This window comes from Rhinolophus sinicus, chromosome 7 (genome assembly GCF_057876585.1).
Source record: "Rhinolophus sinicus isolate RSI-liver-muscle chromosome 7, RSI-T2T, whole genome shotgun sequence".
NCBI classification, from domain to species: Eukaryota; Metazoa; Chordata; class Mammalia; order Chiroptera; family Rhinolophidae; genus Rhinolophus; species Rhinolophus sinicus.
The window spans coordinates 49835073-49862725 of NC_142507.1; the positions used below are offsets into that span (position 1 = coordinate 49835073).

Sequence of the window (27653 nt, forward strand, 5' to 3'; positions counted from 1 at the left end):
AGTGGAGGCCACACAGCTGGCTCCAACTGCCTGCTGTCCTGTGGAGGACAGAACCAAGGGTTTTATCACTACGTGGCCTTGAAGCTTGTTTTCTCATCCTGCTCTTTGGAGGAATGAGAGAGAGAAGCTTCAGTTCCCCACTCCGTAGGGGGAGGGAGCTGAAGGAAAATGAGCAATGAATATGTAGGAGAGTCCAAGGTAAAGAGGCTGAGCCACAGGAACAGCATATAAACCTCCCATCAGCCCACCTTTGGGCAGTTTAAACCAGGAGGACCCAAGTTCTTTCATCTGGCTTGTAACTGTCTAACAGGTTGGAGCTTTTTCATTTTATTTCAACTATTCCTGGGTGGGGCTGGGGGCCGGGGAGTTTTGCAAAACTAGGAGTAGAGGAAACAAAATGGCATTTTGTGCGCCTGTAAGCACGGGCCTTCTGCGTTTGGCTCTCCACCAGTCTGCTCTCCAGGGCTTTCTGGTTCCTGGAGAGTGTTTCTTGGTTCCCAGGTTTGGCCATGGCTGGCTGGAGCTGCCTGGTGACGGGAGCCGGAGGTTTTCTGGGTCAGAGGATCATCCGCTTGCTGGTGGAGGAAAAGGAGCTGCAGGAGATCAGAGCGCTGGATAAAGCCTTCAGACCGGAACTGCGGGAGGAATTTTCTAGTAAGTGACCTGGAGTCATGGGTGAGTGGAGCGCCATCTTCAGCCCAGTGTACGTGTGAGGAGGAGGCCCTTGCGTAGCAAATTAAGGAACGTCGTAGCCAAACCAGGTCCAAAGTCATCAGAAAGGAAATCACAGTAGAAAAGATCCTGGGCTGGGTATCGGGAGACTGAATTGTGGTCCTGACTCAGAACTAGAGAGGGCGGCTGTCAGCCTTCCATCTGGGCCTCCAGGACGCGTCTCATCTCCAGAAGCACATACCAGTTCTCTCCCTGGGCAACAGCCCTTGTAGGTTCTGAAAACTTTTGGCTTGGCACTTACTGTGCAATGCCTACAAACGTGCAGGCAAACCTGGAGACCCCACCGGGGTCCCTGCCCCTCTGGCTCGCCCTGTCTTTTGGTGGCTTCACTTAAGCATGTCCAATGAAGGTGAACTAAAAGGAAGTGAGGGTGAAGCTGTGTGTGTGTGTGTGTGTGTGTGTGTGTGTGTGTGTGTGTGTGACAGAGAATCAGAGGTGATGAGGGTTAGAAGAGGGAGCACAAGTGTCCAGTGTGGGAGCCAGAGACAGAGGGAGGGGCCGCATGGGTGTGGACTCCGGGCACATCTTTTTTTTTATCATTCGTTGCTGTTCCCCGTCACCACAAGGGAAGCGACTACTGCAGACTTGGCTGTAGCAGCTCACTGCTTTTTTCCCCCAGATTGCTGCCCCTGGTGCAAATGCAGAAGCTGGATTTATTGTGCATTTTCCAACCTGTTTTGCCCCCAGATCCTCCAAATAACGCTGTGAGGAAAGTCGGGAAGGGAGTCACCCCATTTGGGCAATGAAGAAATCAACGTCCACAAAGATAAAGCTTTGCTGGGGTCCCTCTGGTTAATGGGTAGCAGAGCTCAGCCCAGGGCCCCCCCCACCCCCCACCCCCGCACAGGCCCCAATCACATGGCTCTAGGGCTGACTCTTCGTAAAGTGAGTTCCCCTTGTGTCCCCAAACCAATTCCTGCCACCCCCCCACCCCAGTCCCTGCAGACTGGGTGTCTACAGGCAGGTCCTGGCTTCCCAGGACACCCCACCTCCCCACACCGAAGCCCCACTCACTCCCCTGGACTGCACCCAGCACTCTGCCCCTTCATCCCTCTTCTCTGAGCTTCTCTGGGCAAATGTCCTTTGCCCACTACCCTCTGATTCAGTCGTGTCTCCGATAAGCCAGTTCACAAATAATTAACTGTTTGTAATCCTTACAGCTCAGCAGTATTTGCAGTCTGACAGCTGATTGCAAAAAGGGCAGTGTTCAGCCTAAAGGAACAGGTCCCCAAGGTGACAAGTCAGGTGGTGGCACGGAGGTGGGGGCCTCTACAAAGCTAACCATAGAGGATCCTTCCATTGTTCCTTCTGTGCCGGGCGCTGTGTCAAGTGTCTGGCATGTGTCAACCCGTGTGCTCCTTTGAACACCCCTGTGCGAAGGGTTGAGGATAAGGGGCAGAGGCTGCGGTAACAAATGCCCCAGGCTGGGTGGCTTATGAACGACAGAAGTTTATTTCCCGCAGTTCTGGAGGCGGGAAGTCCCAAGATCAGGGCACCAGCAGGGTAGCATTCTGGTGGGCGCTCTCTTCCGGGTTCATAGCCGGCGCCCGCTTGCCGTGTCCTCACATGATGGAAGGGGTAAGGGATCTCTCTGGTGCCTCATTAAAACTAATGGGAGGCAGAAAACAGTAAGAGAGAAATTCAGAGGGAGAAATTCCGGGCTGGAGAATCTCCTTCCTGGGTTACAACTTGGAATAACCACCTGCTCTCCTTAAGCTTCCGCCAAGTGGGGTCTGCCTGCAGCCCTCAGGTAACTCCAAGAGGCCCCGACTTGGGGACAGGCAAGGGAGGAGCTGCAGGGAGTCAGCTGGAGGGTAGAATTTTCTGATTCTGTGCCCACCTGTGCCCTGCCCTCTCCCCTCCCCACCTCTGCCCTCTCCCCTACCCTCCTCTGCCTCTCCCCTCCCTTCCTCTACCTCTACTTTGCTGCTGACTTCAGTAGACTGTCTCAAAGGAACTGAGACATACGTCTGGGGGCAGAAATCCAAAGCCAGGAGAGAAAGACTTCTACCCCATTAGCCTGCAGGGCTGCAGAGAAACCAGACAGGGCATTGTGGACGCCTCAGTGGTGGGGCCGTGGCTCCCTCCTTCTCCAAGGCTCTGTGAACATGGCAAGACTGAATATGCAGTTGCTTACGTATAGTGAGCTGGGTGGGAGGGAGGCCCACAGAAAAGCTACTAGGCAAACTAGTGCTTAAGAGCACAGACGCTGACTGCCTGGGTTCAAGTTTAGCTTTGCTGTCTTCCTACTGTGTGACCTTGAACAAAGTAATTAACCCCTGCTATGCTCTGAATGTTTGTCCCCCTAAATGTATGTGTTGAAATCCTAATGCCCAATGTAATGGTGCGAAGAGAGGGGACTTTTGGGAGATGGAATGGGATTACAGGCAGAGGTGGGAAGGGAGAAAGCAGAGGAAGGGAGGGGAGAGGCAGAGGTGGGGAGGGGAGAGGGCAGAGTTGGAAGGGGAGAGGCAAGGTGGGGAGGGGAGATAGCTCTAAAAGGAAATCAGAGAACTGTGAAAGTTGACAGCAAAGTACAAACAAAGCACAAGATATTTAAATGTAGGGTATTTATCCAAACTGTACGCAGCGCAGCGTTCTTTCATGGGCTAATTTGAGGGACTGCCACTTCCTGTGGACTTCAGAGGAGCTGAAGCCCCTGAGGTGGTATTCACTGCCCCTGGCTAGATGACCAGAAGGGAGTCCCTCGATTTCAGCGCTGTTATCTGCTTTTTTTTTTTAATTCAAAATTTTTAAAATTTTTCAATTACGGCTGACATTCAGTATTATTTAGTTTCAGGTGTATAGCACAGTGGTTAGACATTTATATAACTGACAAAGTGATCTCTCTGATAAGTCTAGTACCCACCAGGCACCATACACAGTTATTACAATATTATTGACTATATTCCCTCTGCTGTACTTTGCATCCCCATGACTGTAACTCCCAATTTGTACTTCTTAATCCCTTCACCTTTTTACCCAGCTCCCAACCCTCTCCCATCTGGCAACCATCAGTTTGTTCCCGGTATCTATGAGTCTGTTTCTGTTTTGTTTGTTCATTTATTCTGTTCTTCAGATTCCACATATAAGTGAGATCATATGGTATTTGTCTTTCTCAGTCTGACTTATTTCACTTAACATAATACCCTCTAGATCCATCCATGTGGTTGCAGATGGCAAGATTTCATTCCTTTTATGACAGAGTAATATTCCATCGTATATCACCACTTCTTTATTCAGTCGTCTATCAACAGGCACTTAGGTTGCTTCCATATCTTGACTATTATAAATAGCACTGCAGTGAACATAGGGGTGCATTAGCTTTTGAAATTCGTGTTTTGGATTTCTTCGGATAAATGCCCAGAAGTAGGATTACTGGGTTATGTGGTAGTTCTGTTTTTCATCGTTTGAGGAACCTCCATACTGTTTCCCATAGTGACAATCCCCCAGGGATACCTGCTTTTGAGGATAAGTAATAAGAGCGTGGGCTCGTCCTAAGCTCCCTGCCAATGGCTCCACTAGCCTCCTGGTCACCCAAGACTTCGACTCTTCCTCTTCCTCTCAGCCCATCTCCCGTAAGGACCAGAGCCTGTCAAGGTGAGGTCCTCCTCATCTGAATTTTGGTGTGGACATGCCGATTCATCTCCCGGCCGCCTTGCTTCCTCTTACACCCCCACACTGAACCATTTACATACTGTGTCCAGGGCTGGATTCCCACCCCACAACTCCACTCATGTCTCTCCAAATCCACACGATGCCGCCTTCCCTACAGAATTAAATTCACATTCTTTCCTCTTCTAACCACTCTCCACCATCACCCTCCTCACCTTAGTGAATTTTAGGAACTTACCACGAGTCTCTTGCACAGTCTGTGTTCCAGTCTTCACGGCTCACATTCTTTTTTGGAAGGAGACATCTGCTGTTTCCCAGGGCACACCACACATTCTGATTTCTGTGCCTTTGTGTCCTTCTGCCTTCCCCAGCCTGTGCCTCCCTTCCCGCCCTCCCTCCAATCTGCCTGTCTTGGAGGACCTTGATCAAATGCCACCTTTATCAGAAAACTCCCAGATTCAGAAAGCCTGCCAATGACCTCACGGGTGTTTTACACAGAGCTCCAGAGCAAGGTCAAGCTGACGTTGCTGGAAGGAGACATTCTGGATGAGCAATGCGTGAAGAGAGCCTGCCAGGGCACCTCGGCTGTCATTCACACCGCCTCTGTCATTGACGTCTTTAATATCATTCCGAAAGAGACCATCCTGAATGTCAATGTGAAAGGTACAGTCTCCCAGGGGAGGAGATGGAGTGGGGTGGGCAAGTGAGGCTGGGGAAACGGGATAAGGGAGAGAAGAGAAGCCCCCATCATCGACCACCTGAGGAGCTCTGTGTTTTTGCTTAGCACTGAGAGAGGCAAGGCTGTTATCCTCAGGTTTTCAGATGAGAAAAGAAGGCTGAGAAAGGCTGACTTGTCCAGGGACCCACAGGTCGGAGAGGGAGAGCTAGAATGTAAACCCACACCTGTGTGACTCCAGAGGCCACAAAATCTCACCTGCTGCTCCAGTCAAGTGTGGACTATACCCCAACCTCAAACTTCTGATACCAGCTACCTCCTGCCTGCCCTGGGCTGGGACCAGACCTAACAGGTGCCTCCTTAGTCATGGTTTCAGCCCTTCTGTGTGGCTCTAAGATGATGGGCACGCAGTAAGGCCAAGAACTAAGGGCTCTGCGTGCCCAGAGGCGGCGCCCAGTCAGTTACCAGTGAGGGGCCACAGCTCTGGGCCGGTTTCCTTCAGGCAGGACCTCCCACACAGGACCTCCAAGGGTAATGGAACTAGAGCCTCCCCACTCACCTCACAGAAAGAATCCTCTCACAAGAACTACCATGTTTTCCCGAAAATAAGCCCTAGCATGATTCTTCAGGATGACATCCCCTGAACATAAGCCCTAATGCGTCTTTTGGAGCAAACCTTAATATAAGACTTGGTCTTATTTTGGGGGCAACACGGTAGTAGGGTTGATTCACAGAGGTCTGGCCCTACAGAATTATCCAGCACTTGCCTTCCCAGAATAGTTTCTTAACAGTAATAGTTTCCCATTATCCATAATACCATGTCTTCAGCTCACTACCAGGTCTAATCTTAAAGACTAGTTCCTCGCCAGCATGTAGCCCAAACTCCATTCTCTTTGGATCCTCAAACAAATGCTTGGAGGCTCTTTCTGAATTGTGGCTTTCCAATCTACTTTAAATCCAGAAGCATTTGCTCAAGGGTTTAGCTCAAATCCCCTCTTACCCTGTCATATTATATCATCCCTCTGATTCCTGGAGGCCAGTCTCTCTGGGACCACAGCATCCCAACCCCCTCGCCCATCTGTTGCCCGTATCCTGCCCTCCAGAGTTAGTCTTTTCAGAGACTCCTTTTCTAAAGCAACTTTCTGCTTTGGGTCTCCAGCCAAGAGTAGCGCCAACTCAAAAAAGACCCCTCTAGTTTCTACTTAGTCACACCCCTAACCACCCCCACATTGCAAGGAGGGTGCTAAGATTAACCAGTTTTCGGATGTTCTCATGATTCCTACTCTCCACAGCTCCCAGCAACAGGACATCTGAAATCCCTGAGCAGTGTTAAGAGGCATCAGTTGACTAAAACCAGTATCACTCCCAGGTTTAGAAAATATTTCACCATGATCTGTCATTTCCCCCTCTGCAGGTAAATTAGCTCCAAATATTCCCCGCCTCTAGATTTAATTTTTTTTTTAATGCGGCTGTCTCTCCCCATAATCAAATTACACAAAGACCTTAAAAGGGATTTTAAAAATGCAAACCAAAAAAATGATGCTTTGCCCAAGAAATCCCTTCATTCTTCAGGGAAGGCGCTCTGAATTACCGCCACGCGCTAAAAGTGCCAGGCAGATACAAGACCCTCCCGTTATAGGTATGACCGCCAGAGGGCGCACTCCTCTTTCCGTTTCCCCGCCAGGCTCCACCCACAAGACCAGTGCACAGATCCGCAATGCTAAGTACAAGGAAGGTTTATCACCCCCACTTTTCACACCTGAGTATAACGGAGTCACAGCCAGAATTAGGAGCGGCCTTTGTAGGGGACACACAATCAAGAACAGAATCTGGATCTCCAGTTTCTCCCCAGAACCTACTAATCATTTGCTCAGTGACTCAAAGAAAGGTGCCAGTGACTGCGTTTTTATTGGTCCTCAAAAAATGAGAGCAATACAAACAATTCATTATGTGTTTAAGAGTGTGTATGACCTATATGCAATTGTGTGTGCACACGCGCGTTGTGTGTGTGTGAAGGGCACCCTTCAACTGTCCTCTTTTGCCTAAGCTCTAGGACTGTCCGTATTCTGAGAGTATGGCCTCCTAACGTTTTAAATTTAAAGTAGCCTTTAATGAGGTGGTAGGGATGATAAATGATCATTTTTAAATGTCCTTACTCAGCGAAATGTAAAGTGACAACCCTATGTCCTTTTCCAAAATTAGAAGTAACCCCCAGGTCCATGCAATCGAAAAGCCTAGGAATCCTTGCTCTCCAGAACCCAGACGTAGGTCTCTTGATTTGTGCACTTTCCTCTGGCTCTAGCTTGGTCAGCTCTCAGCCAGAGTCACAGAAGAATTCACTCCTGATCTGCGGGAATCGCCCCCCCCCTGGGGTGGGGGGATGGGCATGGTCTGTGGGCGTGGCTGGGCCTGTGGGCTATTCCCTGACACTGAAGCGTGCTCTCTATGGGCAGGTACCCAGAACCTGCTGGAGGCCTGCGCCCAGGCTAGTGTGCCAGTCTTCATTTATACCAGCACCATGGAGGTGGCTGGGCCCAACTCCTACAGAGAAGTCATCCAGAATGCCCACGAAGAAGAACATCGCGAAACAAGATGGTCTTCTCCATACCCGTATAGCAAAAAGCTCGCCGAGAAGGCTGTCCTGGCAGCGAATGGGTGGGCTCTTAAAAACGGTGGCACCTTGTATACTTGTGCCTTAAGGCCCCCATTTATCTACGGGGAAGGAAGCCCGCTGCTTTATGGTTTTATTGACCATGCCCTGAAGAACAACGGCGTCCTGACACATAACAGCAAGCTGGCCATTGTCAACCCAGCCTATGTCGGCAACGTGGCCTGGGCCCACATTCTAGCTTTGAGGGCCCTGCGGGACCCCAGGAAGGTCCTAAACATCCAAGGACAGTTCTACTACATCTCAGATGACACACCTCACCAAAGCTATGATGACCTCAATTACACTTTGAGCAAAGAATGGGGCTTTTGCCTTGATTCCAGAATGAGCCTTCCCATATCTCTGAAGTACTGGCTGGGCTTCCTGCTGGAAATCGTGAGCTTCCTGCTCAGTCCAGTTTACCAATACCGACCCCCCTTCAACCGCCACGTAGTGACATTGTTGAATAGTGTGTTCACCATCTCCTATAAGAAAGCTCAGCGAGAGCTCGGGTATGAGCCCCTCTTCAGCTGGGAGAAAGCCAAGCAGAAAACCATGGAGTGGGTTGGCTCCCTGGTGGAACAGCACAAGGAGACCCTGAAAACAAAGACTCACTGAGCCGGCGGTGACAAGGATGTGGGTGTGGACATTGTTAGATGTCTGTCAAACTCCCCCCTTCTCGCTTCATTCGGACAGTAACACGGGCACACGTCCAGGTCCCCTTTTAGGAGACAGCCATCTTCCTCCTCCTATCAGAAACCTTCCCAGTCATCGGCCCAACCAGAAGCTTCCTGCCCCACCCAACCCTCCAGAGAACAGACAAGGTCCCCAAGTCCCAGTTGCTGATTCTGAGCTCTTCAGGCCTCTTTAATTTTAGAATTTTGCCTATTCCATTTCTTTTGCTAATTGCACAATCACTCCTTTTGAAAATTCCTATTCCTTTGCACAGCTCAATGAAGAGAATAATAAATGTTTTACTGCCTAATCTGGAGGAAGTTGTGGTTTATGTGAACACATACCTTTCTCCTTTCCCCTCCATTTCCAGGTATTACCGTCTCCTATTAGAAAAGCCGCATGAAATTGGGGTGAGCAGAAGGTTCTGGAAGGGGGAACTAAGCTTGACTAAGCACCTATTATGTTTCCGGCGTGAAACATATGACACACATATCTCACCCCATTTAATCCTCACCAGACACCTATGAGGTTGGAATTCCCATGTCATTGGTAAGGAAACTTGTCCATGGTCACGCTAACTGGTAAGTGCCCGGGCCATTTACACCAGATAGACTGATGTGAAAGCCTTTATCTTTCCACTGAATCACGCAGCCTGAATTGCCCAATGTTTATAGCAGAATGGGGAGTGGGGGCAATTTATGGGTTGTCAGCAGCACAGCAGAGCCCTGGAGCATGGGAGCGCCGGCTTCCTTGGGCCACCTACTTCTTGCCCAGTCCTGTGCAGGAGGCTCCCTGGAACCCAGGAGAACCCCTGAGGGGCACCGGGGAGGGTGTGCATGCCCTCGCCAGATGGCCTGGGCAGGGGATGGAGAAGCAGAGATGCAGCCAGCCCTCACGCCCATGCCAGTCTCCCCGCAGCCCCTTGAACACACCTGGATGGAAGAGATTAAGAGGACGCTTCTAGAATCCAAGCAAGAAATAAAGGTCTGATTTATGTAGTGTTAACAAAATGGGACGCAGGGAGCAGCTGAGGCCGGCCTGAGGTGGAATGGACCTTGCTTTAGGAAATGACTGAGTGTGGTCACAGCACCCCTATGCACCCACTTTCTCAAGCCAGAAACCTGGATGTCATCCCCCAATTCCGCCTCCAATGTATCATTCAATCCTACCACTTATCACCTCCAAAGTACCTCCCAAAGGTGCCCTCTCCCTCCCTGGGAACACAGCCTGGGTTCAGGCCCTCATCGCCTCTTGCCTTGCCTCCTGCCCCGGAGAATTGCCCATAAAAAGCCATTCCCAGCATCGTTGCCACAGTGCGTGTGTTGGCCACTCCAGCAAGTCATAAACCCATATGCCAACATTTCGAGTCACACAATGAAGCCACACCGTGAGTTCCTGGGACAAAAAGGCACATGTATGAATTTCCCTGAAAACTGATCTTTCTCCTCAGCCCTTAGCTACCACCCCACACCTCCAGGCTTACCATGTTCATCTTACTCACTAGCCCCTCATCCTCAGTTGCTCTCAGGAGAGGAGGCCAATCAAGACACCTTTTGGGGACGTAAATAATAACACAGTCATTAACTGAATGGAGGACCAACAGTCCAGAGAAACACTCGGCGCCAATAGGGACCTTGTGACCTGGAGCAGGTGAGGAGGTTGCTATGGGGTCGAAGTGACGGGAGGTGAGCGCTGACTCCCTCTAAGACCGGGGTGTTGCCTGTCTGACCACAGACACGACCAGAGTCACACCCAACAACAAGATGGCCTCTCTCTAACCCAGGGAATCGATGGATTCAGAATTCAGTTGAATTTGATTATCACAAAGGAGATAGTTTAGCATCCACTCTTCAAGAGAAAGGAAAAAAACACTCTGGCGCAGACGAGCAGGTTTCCATCACCTTCAAAAGCCCCTGAGACTGATGGGCTTCATGGTGGAGTGACCCCCCGCGGTGGGGTCAGGTGAGAAATGAAACTGCTTCCTGCTTTTCTCCGCTGCACAAAACCCAAGAGCCAGCGTCAGGTCAGCATTGTAAGTAAGGTCTGCGCGCCTTCGTGTGTTTATGCCAACACTGAAGGAAGGAAAGGAAAGCGGTGGCCTCTGGGAGAAAAACTTCCCACCAGGGCAATTGCCACAGGGAAGGGATGGGCGTTGTCGCCACAGGGCCAAGGGCGGGGTGTGAGCAAAGAGGAGAGGGGACCTGACCAGCTGGCAGACTCAATTGAACCAGCATAAAGGCCTCAGAATATTTTGGCCAACGAAGCCCTCCCTCCTTACTGAGGTTGGGCGCAGACCCTACGGTGCAGGGCTGTCCAAACTCCAACCCACAAGCCTGGGGTGCAGCGCACGGGAAGCACCGCGCGGGGGCAGCAGAGGCTCGGAGGGAAGAAGGCAGCCGCCTGAACCTGGGCCGTGCCCTTCCCTGCCTTGCCCTCCCCTCCCCTGCCCTTCCCTCCCCCCACCGGGGTGCCTGCGCAGAGTACGCAGTAAATGGGTGAGTGAAAGCACAGATAGATGCTCGGCCACTGGGTTAAGTGCGAGGTATATATGAATGAGTCCGGAGAACAGAGGGAAAAGCCGCACGGAGCAGGTGGGACCTCAGCTAGGCCTTGAAGGATGGATGGGACTCAGGTAGAAGAGTGAGGTGGTCGAGGCAGGGGCTGAGCAGCAGCCGAGGAGCTTGGAAAAGGGAGGGGGACAAAAAGGAGTGAGGAGGCCGGCCGTCCAGGTGAGGAGTGTTTTCCCAGGGGGGATGAGGCAGCATAGGGTGCCAGGTAGCAACGGATGGCAATGGGCTTGATGAGGCAGCCTCAGAGACCCGCGGCGGAGCTGACAGGTAGGTGGATGGCCTGGAGAGTGGCAGAAGGCCGGAAAGGTGGGAGGTGGGAGGTGGGAGGTGGCCTGGAAGGGCAGCCAAACCAGCTGTTGTAGAAACTCCGGGGTCCTGTCTTTCTCACAACTACAAAATTATTAGCAGACAGACCAAGAACAATAACAAAAACCAAGCTCACAATTTTCTCCTCTCACAGGTACGCCCAAATATCGAAGAAAGAGCTGAAGTCTGGGACGAGGGGGCAGGGCATCTCTGGGATTGGAACTGGCCTCGTCTTCTAGGCAGCCCGCCCCTCCCTGAAATGGGTAAGCTACTTCAGTCTGTGTCACTCTTAATGTGAATCCCATGCTTTTTTTTTCTGCAGAAATGTCAGTGTGTGTGATTACTGGGGGCTGGCCCAGATCCTGCTGGGGCTGTTATGTAATATATGACATTTATACTTACTACCTTATTAAAATCCAAAAGGAATCTGAATTCCAAAACACATCTAGCCCGGAGGGTTTGGATAAAAGACTCTGGGCCTCCAGCAGGAGAGTCACATGCCAGGTATTATTGTAAACACTTTATATAATAATCCTTATAACACTCAGAAGTAGGTTCTCTGCTTATCCTCATCTGACACGTGAGGAAATGGAGGCACAGAGAGGTAAATAGGAATAATTTGCTCAAGGTTATCCAGCAAGTGGTCCGATTCCGGTCATAAAAAAGCTTTCTGACCTCAGAGGGTTTATATGAGGATGGGAAGCTCACGTGCCTGCAGGAGCCCGACCCCCACATATAAGTGAGGCCGCCTGCGGCTAAGAGACCTTAGGGAGGGGTGGGGGGACGGGTGGTGTGAGCCCATATTCTGCTGCTGGGAGTCCACCCCAAGTTACCCACCAGATCTTCTGACTCTTAAAGGAAAGCAAAAACTTTCCAATCTTTATGTGAAATGTCTCTATTTCTACATTCTGGCACCTCATCCTAGATTCTGAAAGCAGTGTGAAGGCCAGCGCTGGGAATGGGGTGTGTGGGCCAATGCTCAAATTGTATGTATAATATTTTATTTCTTAAACCGTGGGTGGCGAGGTGTTGGAGGCAATCTGTTCATTCCTGGTGATGGGTCCTGAGTATACATTATATCATATGCTGCACTTTTCTGTGTGTTTGATGTAGGTTACCATTTTTTAATTAATTTGGATGGGAAAAAATGCAAACTAACAAAGCCCGCCTGAGGCTGGACCCAGGCCTAAGGCTTCCAGTGTTCCATCTCCGCTCCTGGTCTAATGGGGGCTATAAACTAAGAGACATGGTCAATATTGTATGCAGTCAAATGGGCAAAGTGCCAAAGAGAGGTAAGAAGCTTCTGGAGGACCCCAGCTGGGTGGGGCACTCACCCGAGCCCTTTTACCTTTGGGCTGGATGTTGAATGTGGGGAACAATATTCCAGGCAGAGGCAATGGAGTCTGCAGAGACACAGAGGTGGGAAAGGGGTGTCATTTTCAGGCACATCTGAGACCAGTGGGGACAGACCAGAGAGCACAGGGGAGAATGGAAGACACACCTGGAGAGACGTGATGGGAAGAGACTAGGTCACCTTGGGTCACCTCTGCCTCCTGCTTTCTTCACCTCAGAGCAGGAATTCCATTCCCCTTCTAAAGGCCGTTTGACATTTAACTACTTCACGTGTAACATGCCTGACCTGCTCTGGAAAATTAGACCCTCAGGGGAAACAGCCCGTGTCCATGTCCTTCCTATAAGGAATAGGGACAGTCGGGCTACAGAACTTGGAGATTATTCAATGTGCATTGAGCAACCTTAGATGGTGCTTGTTCAGCTGTCCCTGGGCGGTTACTTTGGCAGCAGTGTGTAGGATGGATGGAAGAGATTAAGAGGATGCTTCTAGAATCCAAGCAAGAAATAAAGGTCTGATTTATGTCGTGTTAACAACATGGGACGCTGGGAGCAGCTGAGGCCGGCCTGAGGTGGAACGGACCTTGCTTTAGGAAATGACTGAGTGTGGTCACAGCACCCCTATGCACCCACTTTCTCAAGCCAGAAACCTGGATGTCATCCCCCAGCTCCGCCTCCAATGTATCATTCAATCCTACCGCTTATCACCTCCAAAGTACCTCCCAAAGGTGCCCTCTCCCTCCCTGGGAACACAGCCTGGGTTCAGGCCTTCATCGCCTCTTGCTTTGCCTCCTGCCCCGGAGAGTTGCCCATAAAAATCCATTCCCAGCATCGTTGCCAGAGTGGACCGTCTGAAACAAAGCCCGACTATGTCACTCCCTTAAAACCATTCAGCAGAGCCTCGCTCAGCACTCTTAGGATAATGCTGAGTGCCTTACGACAACATACAAAGGCCCCTTAAGGTGTAGCCCCTGCCTACCTTCCAGACCAAATCCTCACTAGTCTTTCCCCCTCCACAGATTCTTCAGTGCCATGTTCCAACCGTAGGCCAAAACTTGGAGCTTCCAGTACATGCCATGTTTTTCCAAACTCCCATGCCTGCAGTGTTCCTTCTTACCCACACACCCTCTCAACCCCTTATTCACCTCCCAACACTCCCCCACCCCCGTATCACCTCTGTGCCTTGTGCCTATCCAATTGCATGGTGATTAGTTATATATTCTGTCTCCCCTGCGCCGCTGTCCTGTCCCCGAGGCACTCACAGGCATTTCGTGTGTGTCCCCAGTGCTGGGTTCCGTGCCTGATGCAAAGTCGGCACCGTGGATGGACGGATGGATGGGTGGATGGACGGATGGATGGGTGGATGGACGGATGGATGGGTGGATGGACAGACAGACAAAACCCAAACTGGACTGAATTGCTGAGATGGGGAAGGAAGGGAGTCAGGGTGGCAGAAGGAATGGCAAACCGAAGAATTCCAAGATAACTTCAAGGTATCATTGAACCTGAAGAAGTCGGATCATTATGAGAATCAAGAAAAAGAAGGGAAGAGACACGAGGTAGGGGGAGAAAAATGGGTTTATTCGCATGATAATGAAGAGTGAGCCAGCGAGTGGAATGTGAGAGGGAAAAGACTTTCATGAAGGCAACACCTAGCTGCTAAGATTTTAAGGGGACTGCAAATTCAAAATAAAACCTGGACCAGTGTAATGCCCACAGAGTTTTCATACTACAAAAATAAGGAAATTCTATTTTTGAAAACAGAATTCAGAAGAAAATCTCCCACCGCCTTAAGTGACTCAAGGTGAGGACAACTCAATCCCTCTGGCTACAGGAAGTGCTTCTTAAAGCACCAGGGGACTGTGGGGAAGTTTATTTTTGAGAGGAGGAGGCTTTTCCTGTGTCATGGCCCCCATCCCACAGAAGGGTAACGAGCAAGGATTGGAGTTGTTGTGAGGCATGAAAGAGGCTCATTATGACAGAATGGAGGGGGAAGGGAGGACTAAGAAAAAGTGGATTGGCCACTATGTCCCCAAGGGCAGGGGGCCCTGGGTCAGTTACAAACTCTGGAACAGTCACCAGTCTGTTCTAGAAACCTGAAACTCCCCACTAATTAAGAGTGCAGTCTTGCCTCAAGAAACAGAACCTGCACTAGCAAATTCAGTCCCTCTTCCCTAATGGGTGCTGGCGACGGGGTGGGTAGGTTCGGAATATCCTCGCGGGCTGGGATCTGAAGCCTCCTTGCCCCAGCTGTAGTCTGGAAAAGCAGCGGTGCAGTTAGGAGTAGGGTGGCTTCAGGGCGTGTGACGTGTGCAGTCTCAGAGCCCCGTGCTTGATTCTGCACTGAGGGGTGCACGTTACGCAGCCAGTCCTGGTTGTGAGAATTCTTTCAGCAGCTGACGAACGACCTCTCGCTTAATCTTAGGTATATAGGGGAGACGCCTCAGGTCCTCCAGGGGAGTGCGAAGTGTTTGTGGAGTTCCAATTTTAGGGCTAAAAAGGGCCCTGGAGCGTCCAGCTTTTAACTATGGGCTACTTCCCTCCCCCCATTTCACAAGTGAGAAAACGGAGGCCCGAGAAGTGAAGTGACTTTCCCAAGGTCACCCGACCATCACCAGCAGAGCTGGGCTAGAATCCAGAGCTCTCCACTCAGCTGCTCAAGAGCACGCTGAAATCCTTGTGGTGAAGAAAAGGGGATAGTTTGTAGCAGGGGCCCCGGGGCCAGGAAACACAGATTTTGAGGAGCAACACAGCACATCCCGGGGAAACTGAGTCACAGCATCCCCCTCTCCAGTCACCACCTGAACACACACCAACGTCACACCATGCCGCTCCTGCCCCCAACACATTGCATCCCCCAGCTTCCCCTCCTCAGCCAAATCCCTTCGTGCTTCCGTCTGCACCTCCTGCAGGGTCTCCAGCCTTCCACGGAGGGGTGACATGTCCCCCGCTAGGCTCCTGTCACAGTCCAGGGTGGTTGCTTATTAACCTGTTTCCCCAACTCAACTATGCATTCTGGGACAGCACCCTGGGCACACTGTACTAACAACCTGTGCACAGCTGTATCCCCATGCCGGGCCCAGAGTGAACACTCAGTCAATATTTATGGAGTGAAGGAAGCGACGATGAGGTTCTTCAAGAAAGGGACCAAAATAAACAGGATTTCAGGGAGCAGAGTGGAGCCCATCCAAGTCTGAGTGTCCCCTAAGCAGGATAAAGTTGGACTCCATGCCAGCTGAGCTCGGCCTGGGAGCACACAGCTTCCTGGAGGCCGAGAAGGCACGGGGCCAGGAGGCTGACTCTACCAACATATTCATTAAGGAAAAACAAATAGAGATAAGAGAGAACAGCTGGACAGAGGGCAGAGGGCGGGCTTACCCAGCGCACCAAGCTGCCTGAGCCTTCTATGGAACCCATGTAATTCCAACCCTCCAACCTCAGCTTGCGGAATGTGGGCCCTGCATGGACAGGCTTGGGCTTCAGGCAATAGGAACAAACATAGCCGGAGTGAAGCAGGGGGATGAGGAGGGCAAAGGAACAGAATATTCTCTCATTTTAGAAGCAGACCGTTTCTGCAAATAAGAGTGAAAACTCTGGGTTCTCCTTCAGTTTTGCCGTCAAAGTTAAGGCACATCCCTTTCCTTTCCTGGTCCGTTTTCTTACCTGCAGATGAAGGTGTGGTCCGTTTCTAAGTTCCCCTGCCTAGCAATTCTCAGCAGCTGTAAGTCAGCTGCCTATCCTCGGGCACCTCCATAATTCTGCAGCTGGCCTCCCCTCCAGTGTTGGTTTGCTGGTGCGAAGCCACAGCTGAGAATGTCGTTTCCGAGCCCGTCTCAGCTCTCCTGGTACCTGGCACCTCGTCTGTAAGGAGGCGTAATACACCTCTAGTTGTGGAGGACCCAGCAAGACAGCAGTGCCCTTCCACCTCTGAAATCCCATGAGAGTTGCAGAACCCTCCACGGAGGTTTCCCAAGTGGGTTTTAAGCTCTTTGACAATCACTAGACATTAGAGTGGGAGAGTCAATAGAGACAGTGCCTCCTAAAGAGGAAATAGGGACCCAGAAAAGTCTGAGCCTTGCTCAAGATGGCAGCCAATGAACACCAAAGGCCTGGTCTGCACACTCCCCAGCACAGCACGCCCTCAAAGGGACGGCCTGCATCTTTCCACTGGACAGACGAGGCCAAGGTCAAGTCTGTGTAGTGCCCGGCCTGGGCTGCACCACATGGGACAGAGCTTCCCTCCGTCCAGCGGCCCCTGGCTGTGACGTCATGTACGTGACTCCTACTATGTCCCTTAACTTGAACGCGGAGAGCAGAGAGCTGCTTCCGCCGAAGCCTTGAGATGGTCCCGGCCTGCCAAAGGTTTGACTCTGACACTCCCTAACAGTAGACTTCACAAAAGAAATGTCTCGCCACATCCCTTCCCAGCGCTGGCTTTGTGAGTCTTGCCAAGGTCACACACCTTTCCCCCCTCCACCAAAGCCCCGGAAAGTGGCCAGTGCCTGATGTACAGCCGTAGTGACTCCTGACTTACGGTGGCACAAGTCCTCATCCTCACCCTGCTTCACCCTGAGCCTTTGCCGAAGGTACCATCTTGAAGCCTTAGCATTAACGAGTTCCTCCTTTCCCCTCCTCCCACTCCTGCCCCACCAGGGTCCAAATCCCTAGTCATACTTAGAGTTTGCAAAATAATTCACCACAGGGCAGCCGGGTGTGATGTGAGGCCGGGAACAAGGTCAGCCTTCCCCTTTACCCCGCGGGAGTGTGCATGGGAGCCTGTTCATACCTGCACCCCAGCAGTAAGCACAAGCCCAGCACATGCGTCCTCGGCATGTCTGTGGATGAACTTCGCAGAGTCTCTGCCCCTATAAGCCACAGCCTTGGGGCATAAGGGGGCATGTACAGGACGTCATGGAAACATCCTGGCAGAAGAATCGCTCCTGGAAACGTCCTGGCAGAAGAATCGCTCCAGCCCTCGAGGGTCAGGGGAGGGATCTCAGGGCAGTCACTTCTGTGAATAAATGACTGCGTCAGCCTGCTTGCACAGAATTCCTGCTCTCCAGTAACTGCTGAGGCCTGGGGCCATCAACCCTGCCACTACAGAGATGAGTGGAAATGCCAGCTTGACCACTGCGCACACTGATGCCTTTTTTCAATCTTCCCAATTTGGTACAGGAAACACCTTGCCACCCACCTGTCAGGTTTCCAAAGCTAAGCCTCCCTGCTGCTGTGATGAGGCAGGTCACCGGATGGATGCAGAAAGGGCTGCGAACAGGGGCCTGGATCCCTGGGGCAGTTGGAAGTTGAAAGCCATTGGGATGTGTTTTGGGTTAGCAGAGGTGACCTTGAAAACAGCAGGGAAGTGGGATGTGCTGACACTTGGGGCTCTTCCCAGGAAAAGCCTGACACTACAGTCTGTTCAAACCGGTGTCCTGATGGGCGCGCTCTTCCCTTTCCCCCCAGGGGCAGAATTGAGGAAACTCGATTGCCAAAAGCCGCTGAGGAAAGGAGTAATGCACGGACTTTTGCTTTGTCAAGTGAACCGAGACAGCGAATGAAGATCAGAAAGAGGGGAAGCGGGCAGTCTATGATTGGCAGAGATGGACGGCCAGCAGCAGCCGGGGACGCCCATCTCGTGTGGCATGATGAAGTTCAAAGACAGGCACGACTCCTGGCCCTTACTTAGCATGAACTATGTGGGGAAGGTGTGTGAAGGGCAGGCCTGACCAAGGGTAGCCAGGCAGCCAATCCCACTGCCTCTGACAGTGCCCTCCATCTCTGTACCCCCGACAGAGGAGAGGATCTGAGGAGTATGGTTTTACCTACCACAATCCCCAAGGAAGAAAGGAGGTCGAACTGGTCCTACAGACTCCACCCTGGTTGCCTGTTAAAATTGCCTGGGAAGCATTTATAAAATCCCAGGTACTTACACCTCACCCCAGACCCATTACTCAATCTCTGAGCAGTTTTTTGCGTTTTTAAAGCTCTCCAGGTAATTCTACTGTGCACTTAAGGCTAAGAAAACCTGTCTTAAGCTAACCAAGCCTTAGAAATTCCAAGGTGACTAGACCAGGCATCGCTCACATGGATTGATGCCTGTTCTAACGGTGGTTCTGGCTCAGTGTCCCCTCTCAGTGTGGCCCAGAAGATGCAGCACACTGCTGTCTGTCCCCACAGGGCAAATACTTGGTTTAAGATAGTTTCCCAGGGGACACCTGTAGTTTTCCCAGGGACCAGGAGCTGGACTGCTGGCTGCTTGGGAAGGACAGTTGTAATCCCAGTACTGAGGGCCTCCTTCCAGGACTGGGACCCACCAGTGTCCCTGCTCAGCAGAGAGAGGGCTCGTGGACTGTCATACAAGGAGGCAGTTGTGGTCATTGAAAGAAAATAAGGTGCTTTGTATGCTTCCTCTTTTCTGTTTCTTGTGAATCCCTTCCTTACAAACAGCTGTCTCATTGTTTCCACGAGGTTGGGCAGAGGCTAGCTAAGAAATACTTTCAGCCAAGGCCAGTCTGGCTGATAAGTTCCGTACAGTGTTATCAGTAGCTGTCAAGTTACATTTCTGAGAACTGGGGGAAAGAAAATACTTTGTTATGTGATTCAGGAAGACTTTTTTTTTTATAGATTCGAGATGGGACCCAAGACTGCTTTTCCATAATGTCCTTCCTTCCCCGTCCACAGCCCAAACTCCCCACAGACGGGTCCTTACAAGGAATGAAGACACAAGCTCTTTGGAAATTGACACCAATGGCAAAACATTAACACATTCCCAGCGTCTCCGAGCCACACGAGTGCAAAAGCACTTGGGGCGAATTACTGGTTAGACATCAGCCGATCTCAGGATGATGGAGAATCCCCTTGGACATTTCTAACAGGCGTCAGCAAACTTCTGTAAAGAACCAGATAACGATCAGAGGACTGTGGGCCATGGGCCTCTGTCACCACTACTAAACTGCAGTTCAGAAGCAGCCACGGACAGTATGTAAGCTGGGCTGCCTGGGTTTGACTGTATTGCAATACGGTTTTCTTTACCAAAACAAGCAGGCTGGATGTGGTGATTTGCTGACCCCTGTCCTACCAGAGCACAGCTTCCACAGACTGAACTGAGTGACCATTTAATGAGTGACAAATGAAGAAAGCAGGACATGGTAAAAGACTGATAAGGATTTAATGACAAATATTCGATATTGGTTGCTGAACACTAGAATACTGTCCAGGCAACCATCATTAAATAAAACAACCTGAAAATAAGGCAATTCTCACATACACAAGCACACGCTCACACAAAACCTGTTACTCTTAGGATCATTAAATTATTCACGATTTTAACACACAGCTGTCAAATAACATTACAGTGAAGGAAAATGTGCACAAACTTCAGAAACACAGCTCAGATTGTCTGTGAATACAGGTTCTTCATTTGTACTTTTCACATATGCACAGCCTCTTGATCTTGAAGAGACCACATGGCTCACGGGGTTAATATGTCGTCTTCTCCTTCCAACTCGGAGCTCAAGATTTAAGCCATTCACCCGATTTACTCTGCCCCAGGTTTTGCTCGGTGAAGGGCAGCCTGCACTTGACCAAACTCCCAGGAAACAAATGATACACTTGCCTCCGCTATCATTCATGAGTTGGGGGAAGGAGTCTTTAGAGTAACGTTTTGAAGAATGAACCAGAAATACTAGTATTCTAAAACTAACTACAAGAAACCACCTCCTGAATGCATGTAACCTCACTTAATGCAGGTATGTTCCCTGAAGAATTGTAAGCAAAATGGAATCACATTTTAGATGTACCATGAGAGTAGGTGTTGATGGTTGGACTGTTTCCTTCTGCTAATGGGTTTGCTCACGGAAGGGCTACTGACCTAGTAGCCAACTCTCAGCCACAGTAACAGAAAGAATGAGGCGCCAATGAAATCCAAAGATTTCTACTGCCGCTAAATTATTATACATTAGTTTCAACTGAACGTTCTCCAGAGCTGCTAATATGTAACGTATTTGATGCAGACCACACTGTGCAATGGCAGCAAAAAGCCAAATAACCCATCAAGTGGATAGTCAACCCATGAGGAATCGAAAGTTCAATGAGATTTCATAGGCACAGACTTAAAGAACTCAAAACAGCTGGAAGAGGTAGATGTGCATGAAAAACAGGAATAAGGTTACCTATAAATTGGTTACATTATTTTCAGGTGAGTCTTACACACTTTGTATTCAGACTACAAAATTCAGAATAAATAATGGTCACTTGCTTTTCTAGTACTACTCTCAACTAAAAGAAAATAAAAAGGAATTAGTGTCTTCCAAAACAATTATTTTGAAAATCTATTTGAATTTGTGAATAGCAGTAAACTGATTAAGAGGGCAAGATCAACAAGCATGATACAAACCCAGAGGTCTCAGGATTTTTTTTTAAGTGTTTTTATAATGACAAAAACATGCTTTTCTACAGTCCCCAAAGAGATTCTGTGCTAGAATAGAACTGACCAAGTATCAATTACTGGCATCCACAGATTGGCTAAACTGTAAAAACAATCTTGTAGTTGGGTTTTGTCTTTTTCCTTCAAGTGTGTCCCACAGTTTGTGAAGATGCTTCCAGGAAAAGTACAGGGTAACACTCGCTCGTGGAGAAAACAATACTGCTTTCCGTAACTCTAACGTCTAAAGGCTAACCTAGGGAAGGAGTTTTCAGCACAGGTAACTGAAATCTATACAAGTGTCATCTAACTATAGCCCCCTACTAGAAATGGAACACACCTAGGACACCCTAATTAGGTGACAAAGACCAGCTTTGTCAACAAGGACATCTTTGGACCTTCTAGACTAGCCTTAAGTTTTCCATCAAGCATACGAATTTTCAGTGTTTTTATTTGATTATATAAATCACAACAGGTAAGCCTTCCTAGCAGCTGAGCTGGAGAGACAAAAGATCAGACCACACCTCCCCACACTGTTACCAGCCTCTCTTCAGAATAGCCTGCTGCAACGCCTGTCCCCAGGCCTTCACTAAGATGGGCCCTAATACTGATTTACCTCACAAAGGTGTGAGGAACAACTAACAATCGTTAAAAAGTATAAAGCACTTTACAAATACAAAAGTGCTAGTTTGGCATTTATAGAACCACCAGAAACCATCCATGGCTTGTGCTTTTGGCAACTTTGCATTCTCACTTCTCCTCGCTTGTGCCCTCCTTGTGTAAAGCCTGGAGCTTTCTACTGTGCCTCCCTCTACTGTGTGTAGGAAAAAGAAAATTTCTAGTCAGATCAGAGCCCAGGTCAATATGGGTGGAGGTGGGGGTTCGGTGATCTCCTCCATCGCTACCGAGGGAGAGGGATACACAGATACAAAGCGAAGGCAAATGAAACAAAGGAGCCTTCCACCCCAACATGGGACCTTTTGTTTTCCTGTGTTTCTCACATAAAGGCCAGTAAAACTCTGAGCTGGTGACTTTTGCAGCAGATCGCTGGAGCAACTGCTGCTGCTGGTCCCAGGTTCACTTCAAACAAGCACCCAGCTGACCTGGGAAAGTCACACATAGCTAAGATTGTTCCATTTCCCTTCACGTAAAAGGTCCCAAGTGAGACCTGAAAGAAAACCCGGAGCCTGGCACACACCTGACACTGGCGGCTGGGGTCTGCTCACCCACACAGACCACCATGACCCAGCAGGAAGCTGGAATATTTCAAAGGAAGTAGAAAAGAACCAGGAGCAGGACCAGGGTTCCCAGATCTGAAAAACAGTTATGAATTTGTAAACCTCCAAGGTTTCATCCTTGAAATGAGGGTGTGTAGCTTTTCTGCCCAGTTTCCCCTGGATGCCTCAAAATAGCAGCTAACTGTGGCTCAGAGAAAGGAAGGGACAAGCATACAATATATCCTCTCCAATAGGACGGACAAGGTTCCTCGACTTTTCCAAGGACTATAGCTGACGTGAGGGGACAGGGCAAACAGTGGCTTTAACACCTGGTGGGACCAGGATAGTTATTCACACCCGCCTTTTATTTTACCCCATAACCCTCACCCCAACCACACCCTCTCCTCTGATTCCCACAGCCCATCACAGCCCAACCTACGCTATTACCTGCCATCCTGTTCCCTCCCACCCCCTACCTCCCCTTCCTCCAGGTCCTCCAAGTGCCTGCTCTTACGGCGTGTATCTGAGGAAGTCACCGCGCTCAAACACATCTCCCAAACATTTCTTCGTTGGGGAGGAGACAGGCAACATATATAGCACCCCAGAAGAACAATTCTTACTCAGCCCTCCCCTTCAGGGCCCCCTAATAGCAAAAGGCTCCCGTCACTCTCCGATTGTCCCTCCCGCCGCTCCCCATTTCTTTCTATAGGGTCTCCCCCCAGGACATGTACTCCCCACATGCTCCTGGCGGGGGAGGGGAGGGCAGCCTCCTGGGGCCCAGCCCTAGCACAGCTGCAGCTTCTGGTGCTGTGCCAGGTGCGTTTTGTAGCGGAAGCCCTTGCCGCAGCCCGAGCACTTATGCGGCTTGTTGCCGGTATGGATGCGGCGGTGCCGGATCAAGTGCGAGCTCTGGATGAAGCTCTTGCCGCACTCGATGCACGTGTAGGGCTTCTCTCCCGTGTGCGTGCGCTGGTGCTGCGTGAGCGTGGAGAAGTCGCTGAAGCGCTTGTCGCACTGGCCGCAGCGGAAAGGCTTCTCGCCGGTGTGCACGCGCAGGTGGTTGACCAGATGCGAGTTGCGGCCGAAGCCCTTCCCGCACTCGCGGCACACGTAGGGCCGCTCGCCCGAGTGCGTGCGCTTGTGCGTGAACAGGTGCGAGCTGACGCTGAAGCTCTCGCCGCACTCGGAGCACATGTAGGGCTTCTCGCCCGTGTGCACGCGCTGGTGCTTCACCAGGTCCGAGCGCCAGCTGAAGCGCTTGCCGCACTCGCCGCAGCCGTGCGGCTTCTCGCCCGTGTGGATGCGCTGGTGGTTGGCCAGGTGCGAGCGGCGCACGAAGCCCTTGCCGCACTCGCCGCAGGCGAAGGGCCGCAGCGCCGCCGGCCCCGCACCGCTGGCGGCCGCGTGTGCGCGCCGGTGGCTCAGCAGGTGTGAGCTGAGGCTGAAGGCCTCGCCGCACTCGGGGCACGGGTAGGGCTTCTCGCCCGTGTGCAGCCGCCGGTGCTTGAGCAGGTCGGCGCGCCAGCTGAAGCTCTTGCCGCAGTCGGCGCACAGGTTGGGCCGCTCGCCCGTGTGCAGGCGCAGGTGGTTGGTCAGGTAGGTGTTGCGGCTGAAGCCCTTGCCGCACTCGCCGCAGTGGAACGGCTTCTCGCGCGGGGGCCGGGCCAGCGCAGGCCCCGCCCCGAAGTCCCCCGCCACGCCCACGCCCACGCCCACCATGCCCACCACCGCCCCGCACTCGCCCGCCAGGCCGAAGGGCTCCAGGCTGGCCGCCGCGGCCGCCTCCGCCAGGCGGTGCATGCGCTGGTGCTGCAGGAAGGCGGCGCCGGGGCTGAAGCTCTCCCCGCAGTCGGGGCAGATGGTGGGCGCGTCCATGATGCTGGCCATCAGGTTGTCCAGCTCCCCGAGGTCCATGGCCATGGGGTGGTGGAGCCGGCGGAAGCGGCGGTGGGCCGGCTTGTCACCCCGGTGCCGACTCCCCAGGGAGAGGTGCCGCCTCCAGGGAAGCACGGGCGGGGGCGGCTGCTCCTCTTCCTCCTCGAGCCGGTTCTCCCCGGCGCTCTCCTCCTCCTCCTCCTCTTCTCCGGGGCTCCGGGATATGCTGTCGGACTCAGACAGTCCTGGGAACATGGCCACCTCAGCTACAGCAGACTGGTCGTCGTCATCCTCACGGAAAGCCATCCCTTCTTCGTCACTCAGCAGCCCCTCTGCAACAGAAAAGGTGGCAATGGGGTGGACTATACCTGGCGCTCGAAAGGTATAAACCCAGAGGAAGTCAGCCTCAAAGTGTGTGGGCCACGAATTAATCAATCCTCTCTCGGGAGAACTGTCAACGTCACTCTCCAAGGTCCCCACGATTCCAGCCTCTTTCCTACCTGGTACCTCCTGGGGAAAGTCTAAAGAAGAGCGAGTTCCAAAACCTGGGAAAAGCTCACTTACCTGCCTCCTTGGCTGGCAACGGTCTCTGGGCCCAGGCCCCACCCACTGCCCCCGAGGGCTCCGCTCACAGAGCGTCTGAGGTCCTTACAGTCTGCGGGACATGGTCGAGTTTGGGCCAGGTGGGCCTCTGTGGGAGCTCAGAGGAGATCTGCTCACTCTAAGAGCGCCCTCTGCCTTTCAAGGCTCTGACCTCAAAAGGTAAGACCATACTCTAGGCAGCCACAAGGAAAGACCACCTGGCCTAACCAGGCCCAGGACTGATTTTAGAAACGTGATTGGTCAGCCTGGACCAGCTTAAGGGTTTTACTACCTGAGGCGGGTGGAGGGATATAGGGGGGAAAGGGGAAGTGAGCATAAAGCTTAGAGCTGAGAGGCTGATGCATTCCTCACACCTGCCTGAGTCTGCTGCTTATCCCCAAGCAGAGGGGGCCCCTCCAGGAAGTTACTAGATGCGAAAGCATGTGTTTGTGTGCTTTGCAGGAGAGGGCAGCAGGGAGCCTGGAACTAGTCACAGCGGAAGGAATGCAACTTCACAGCCCTGGCCAGAAGGTATTTCAGCTCATTTTTGTCCCCAAGGCACGCACAGAGCAGGATAAAGTAACGAATGCCCGAAGTCAGACGGAGGCCCAGCATGTATTTTTTTCCAGATCAGGAATACCAAGGGATTGAGCAGAGAGCGGCTTTGGGCACTCTGGGTACTAGACACGCACCTGACCAGGTCAGTTACCAGAGTTTATTTATCTGCAAACAAGATGACTGTAACTGTAAACCTCTGAATACTTGTTTGCTCAGCACTGACCTTAATGAGTCTTTATATGCAGCAAATCATCTACCGCTCCCAACCCCCCCATGAGGTAGGTTTGGATACTACCTGTGTTGGTTCCCTCTTGTGTTGTTACAAGTGTTCATCTGTCGCGGTATTCTGGATACTGGCAAGTGCCGTGCCGGCGCGTACCCTCTTCACCCATGTTTACCAGCACAGCCCACCTCAGGCAGGACTGAAGGGTGTTCCTCAGGCTGAAGATGGTACAGGGTCTGCCTAATGGTCTCCTTGAGAAAGTTCCCTCTCAAGAAGGCTGCCCCTGTTTATAACTCTAGAGGAGCTCGACTTGCACGTGCGTGGGGCAATGTCCATGGAAACTCCAGCTTTGTCCTCACCTGTGCAGACGTCAGACACTAGTTCCCGCTCCTCTGAGTCCCCTGGTGGAGCTTCGTCCTGGGGGTTGGAGCCCACGTCCTGCTCCAGGGGGACACCTCTCTGTTCCGTGTCCTGTGCATTAGAGCCCACGCCTCTCTCTTCTGGGTCCCCTTCCCTGTCTTCAGAGTTCTCACAATCGGAGCCCATCCCTTTGCCTTCTGAGTCCGGGGCTTCACACACACCCTGCTGGTCTTCTTGTTCCATCCGGGAGGAACAGACAAGGGAGGTAACCGGGGATCCCTGCTCCAGACAAAACACAGATAAAAGGCACGTCAGTCTGGCCTCATCCCCTCATCGTGTCTAGTTTTCGATTTCCATGGAAATCTGGCACAGTCCAATCAAATGTACAGAGTTCCAAGCCCCAGATGGCAAATCTCCGCTCCACCTCACATTGTAAGGGAAACAGAACCCAGTGCAAAGGAGGCTGGGCTGGGTGGCAGAGGCACAGTGACTGCTTATTCTGAAGCCACACGCCAACTCTCACTGGACCACAATATGACCTTCCATCTGTGAAGTGGAAGATTCTATTAACATGGTTGTATAGCTTGAACGGTGGGGTAATGGTACTAGTCCCATTTTACAGCTGAGAAAAGCTCAAAAGGAAGACCGCGCTAGCCTAAGGCTAACTTTTCAGCTGCCTCAAAGTTTCATGCATTCCTTCTTCTCATTAAAAGCTTGCTCTCCTCAAAATATGTACAATTTATATTGGTCAGTTATACTTCAGTAAAGCTGGGGGTGGGGGCTTTGCTTCGTGGAGCCCAAAGCCATCTTGTGAGGACTTTAGCTAATGAGTGGGCATCTAACAAGCCAGATGAAAAATGCATTCAAGACACAAGAATAACCAAACCATCAGTATGCCAACTTCTTCTCTAAAACCAGCTCACTCTCAGCAGCATCCACCCGGCTTTGTGGTGAGGAGCTGATGCTTTCTTGTGAGCAAGACAGCCGAGATAATTCAAGCTTTAGTGGGTCTGTTGGGGGTGGGTGGAAGAGCTGCAGGGACCCTCTAAGTTAGAGGCCGTCCCTACAGTCTTATTGCATAGTTTGCCTTTTAAAATATATTTTAACTGGAGAGCCCCTAACAGAGCAGGCATGCCCCTGGCATAATCGGTAACCCCTCTACAGAGGAGGCCAACATGTGAACTGTAAGGAGAAAATAACCTCTGATTCCAAAACCTTTTGTAGACGTCAGGTTTACAATTTCCAATTTAAAGGGACCCCCTGCCAAGACTGAGCAATTGAGCCAAAAATAATTGACTTCTGCCATCCATCACTCAAATAGCCTAGCACAAGGCTACAAAGCAGTCAACGATTTTGAACTCAGACCTTGAAGTGTCCAGCTCTGTCTCTGCCTTGGCAGCCCCCAAACAGGACTTGCAAGAATTTGGCTGAGCAAGAAGTCCCTTCCTGAGCTGGGAGCTTCTGCTGCCTCCATTGAGGGGTCCTCCATTGAGGCGGCCCTGGCTCTGCAGAGACTTCAAAATGGAAAGCAGAATTACAGGCAGCAACCTGGAATGCCAGCTCTGCCAGCCTCACTCCACAGCCCAAGGGAAGTCAATTAACCTCTCACTGTATCAGTGTCCTCATCAGTGCAAGGTGGCTAATACTACGTAACCTTTCTCGCAGGGAGAGTGTCAGAAGCAAACATTTAAAAGCACTTTGGAAAATACTGTGGAGCGGAAGGGAGCCTCTAAATGTGGACTGCAGGTGTGATTTGTCTTTTTACTGTGGAATACACACGTTATTTAAGTTCTGGTGCCATTCCAGCACACCTCGAAGACACACCGGCACCACCATAATTTTGGT

At 51.3% G+C, this 27653-nt stretch overlaps 2 protein-coding genes across 7 annotated transcripts in view; one reads left to right on the forward strand and one right to left on the reverse strand.

Moving 5' to 3' along the window:
- Window positions 1–20888, forward strand: HSD3B2 (hydroxy-delta-5-steroid dehydrogenase, 3 beta- and steroid delta-isomerase 2). Of its 3 annotated transcripts, none has more exons than XM_088799529.1 (7): window positions 1–310; window positions 502–654; window positions 4846–5010; window positions 7477–10840; window positions 11376–11484; window positions 18035–18493; window positions 19196–20888. In XM_088799529.1, the coding sequence occupies exons 2-4, from the start codon at window positions 510–512 to the stop codon at window positions 8286–8288; spliced, it is 1122 nt and encodes a 373-aa protein (XP_088655655.1). In that variant the 5' UTR covers window positions 1–310; window positions 502–509; the 3' UTR covers window positions 8289–10840; window positions 11376–11484; window positions 18035–18493; window positions 19196–20888. The 3 variants fall into 3 exon arrangements, with proteins under 3 accessions (XP_088655655.1, XP_019586145.3, XP_088655656.1); XM_088799530.1 differs by having other exon boundaries at window positions 251–310; window positions 464–654; XM_019730586.3 differs by lacking the exon at window positions 18035–18493.
- The window catches only part of ZNF697 (zinc finger protein 697), a 26778-nt gene continuing 18845 nt past the window's right edge, over window positions 19721–27653 (reverse strand). For all 4 annotated transcript variants that reach the window (XM_019730582.3, XM_019730581.3, XM_074319117.2 and 1 more), the window contains exons 2-3: window positions 25808–26087; window positions 19721–24417 (exon numbers count right to left, since the gene is read on the reverse strand). In XM_019730582.3, coding sequence (XP_019586141.3) covers window positions 22994–24417; window positions 25808–26051 — 1668 coding nt within the window. In that variant the 5' untranslated portion in view covers window positions 26052–26087 and the 3' untranslated portion in view covers window positions 19721–22993. The remainder of the gene's footprint in view (window positions 24418–25807; window positions 26088–27653) is intronic.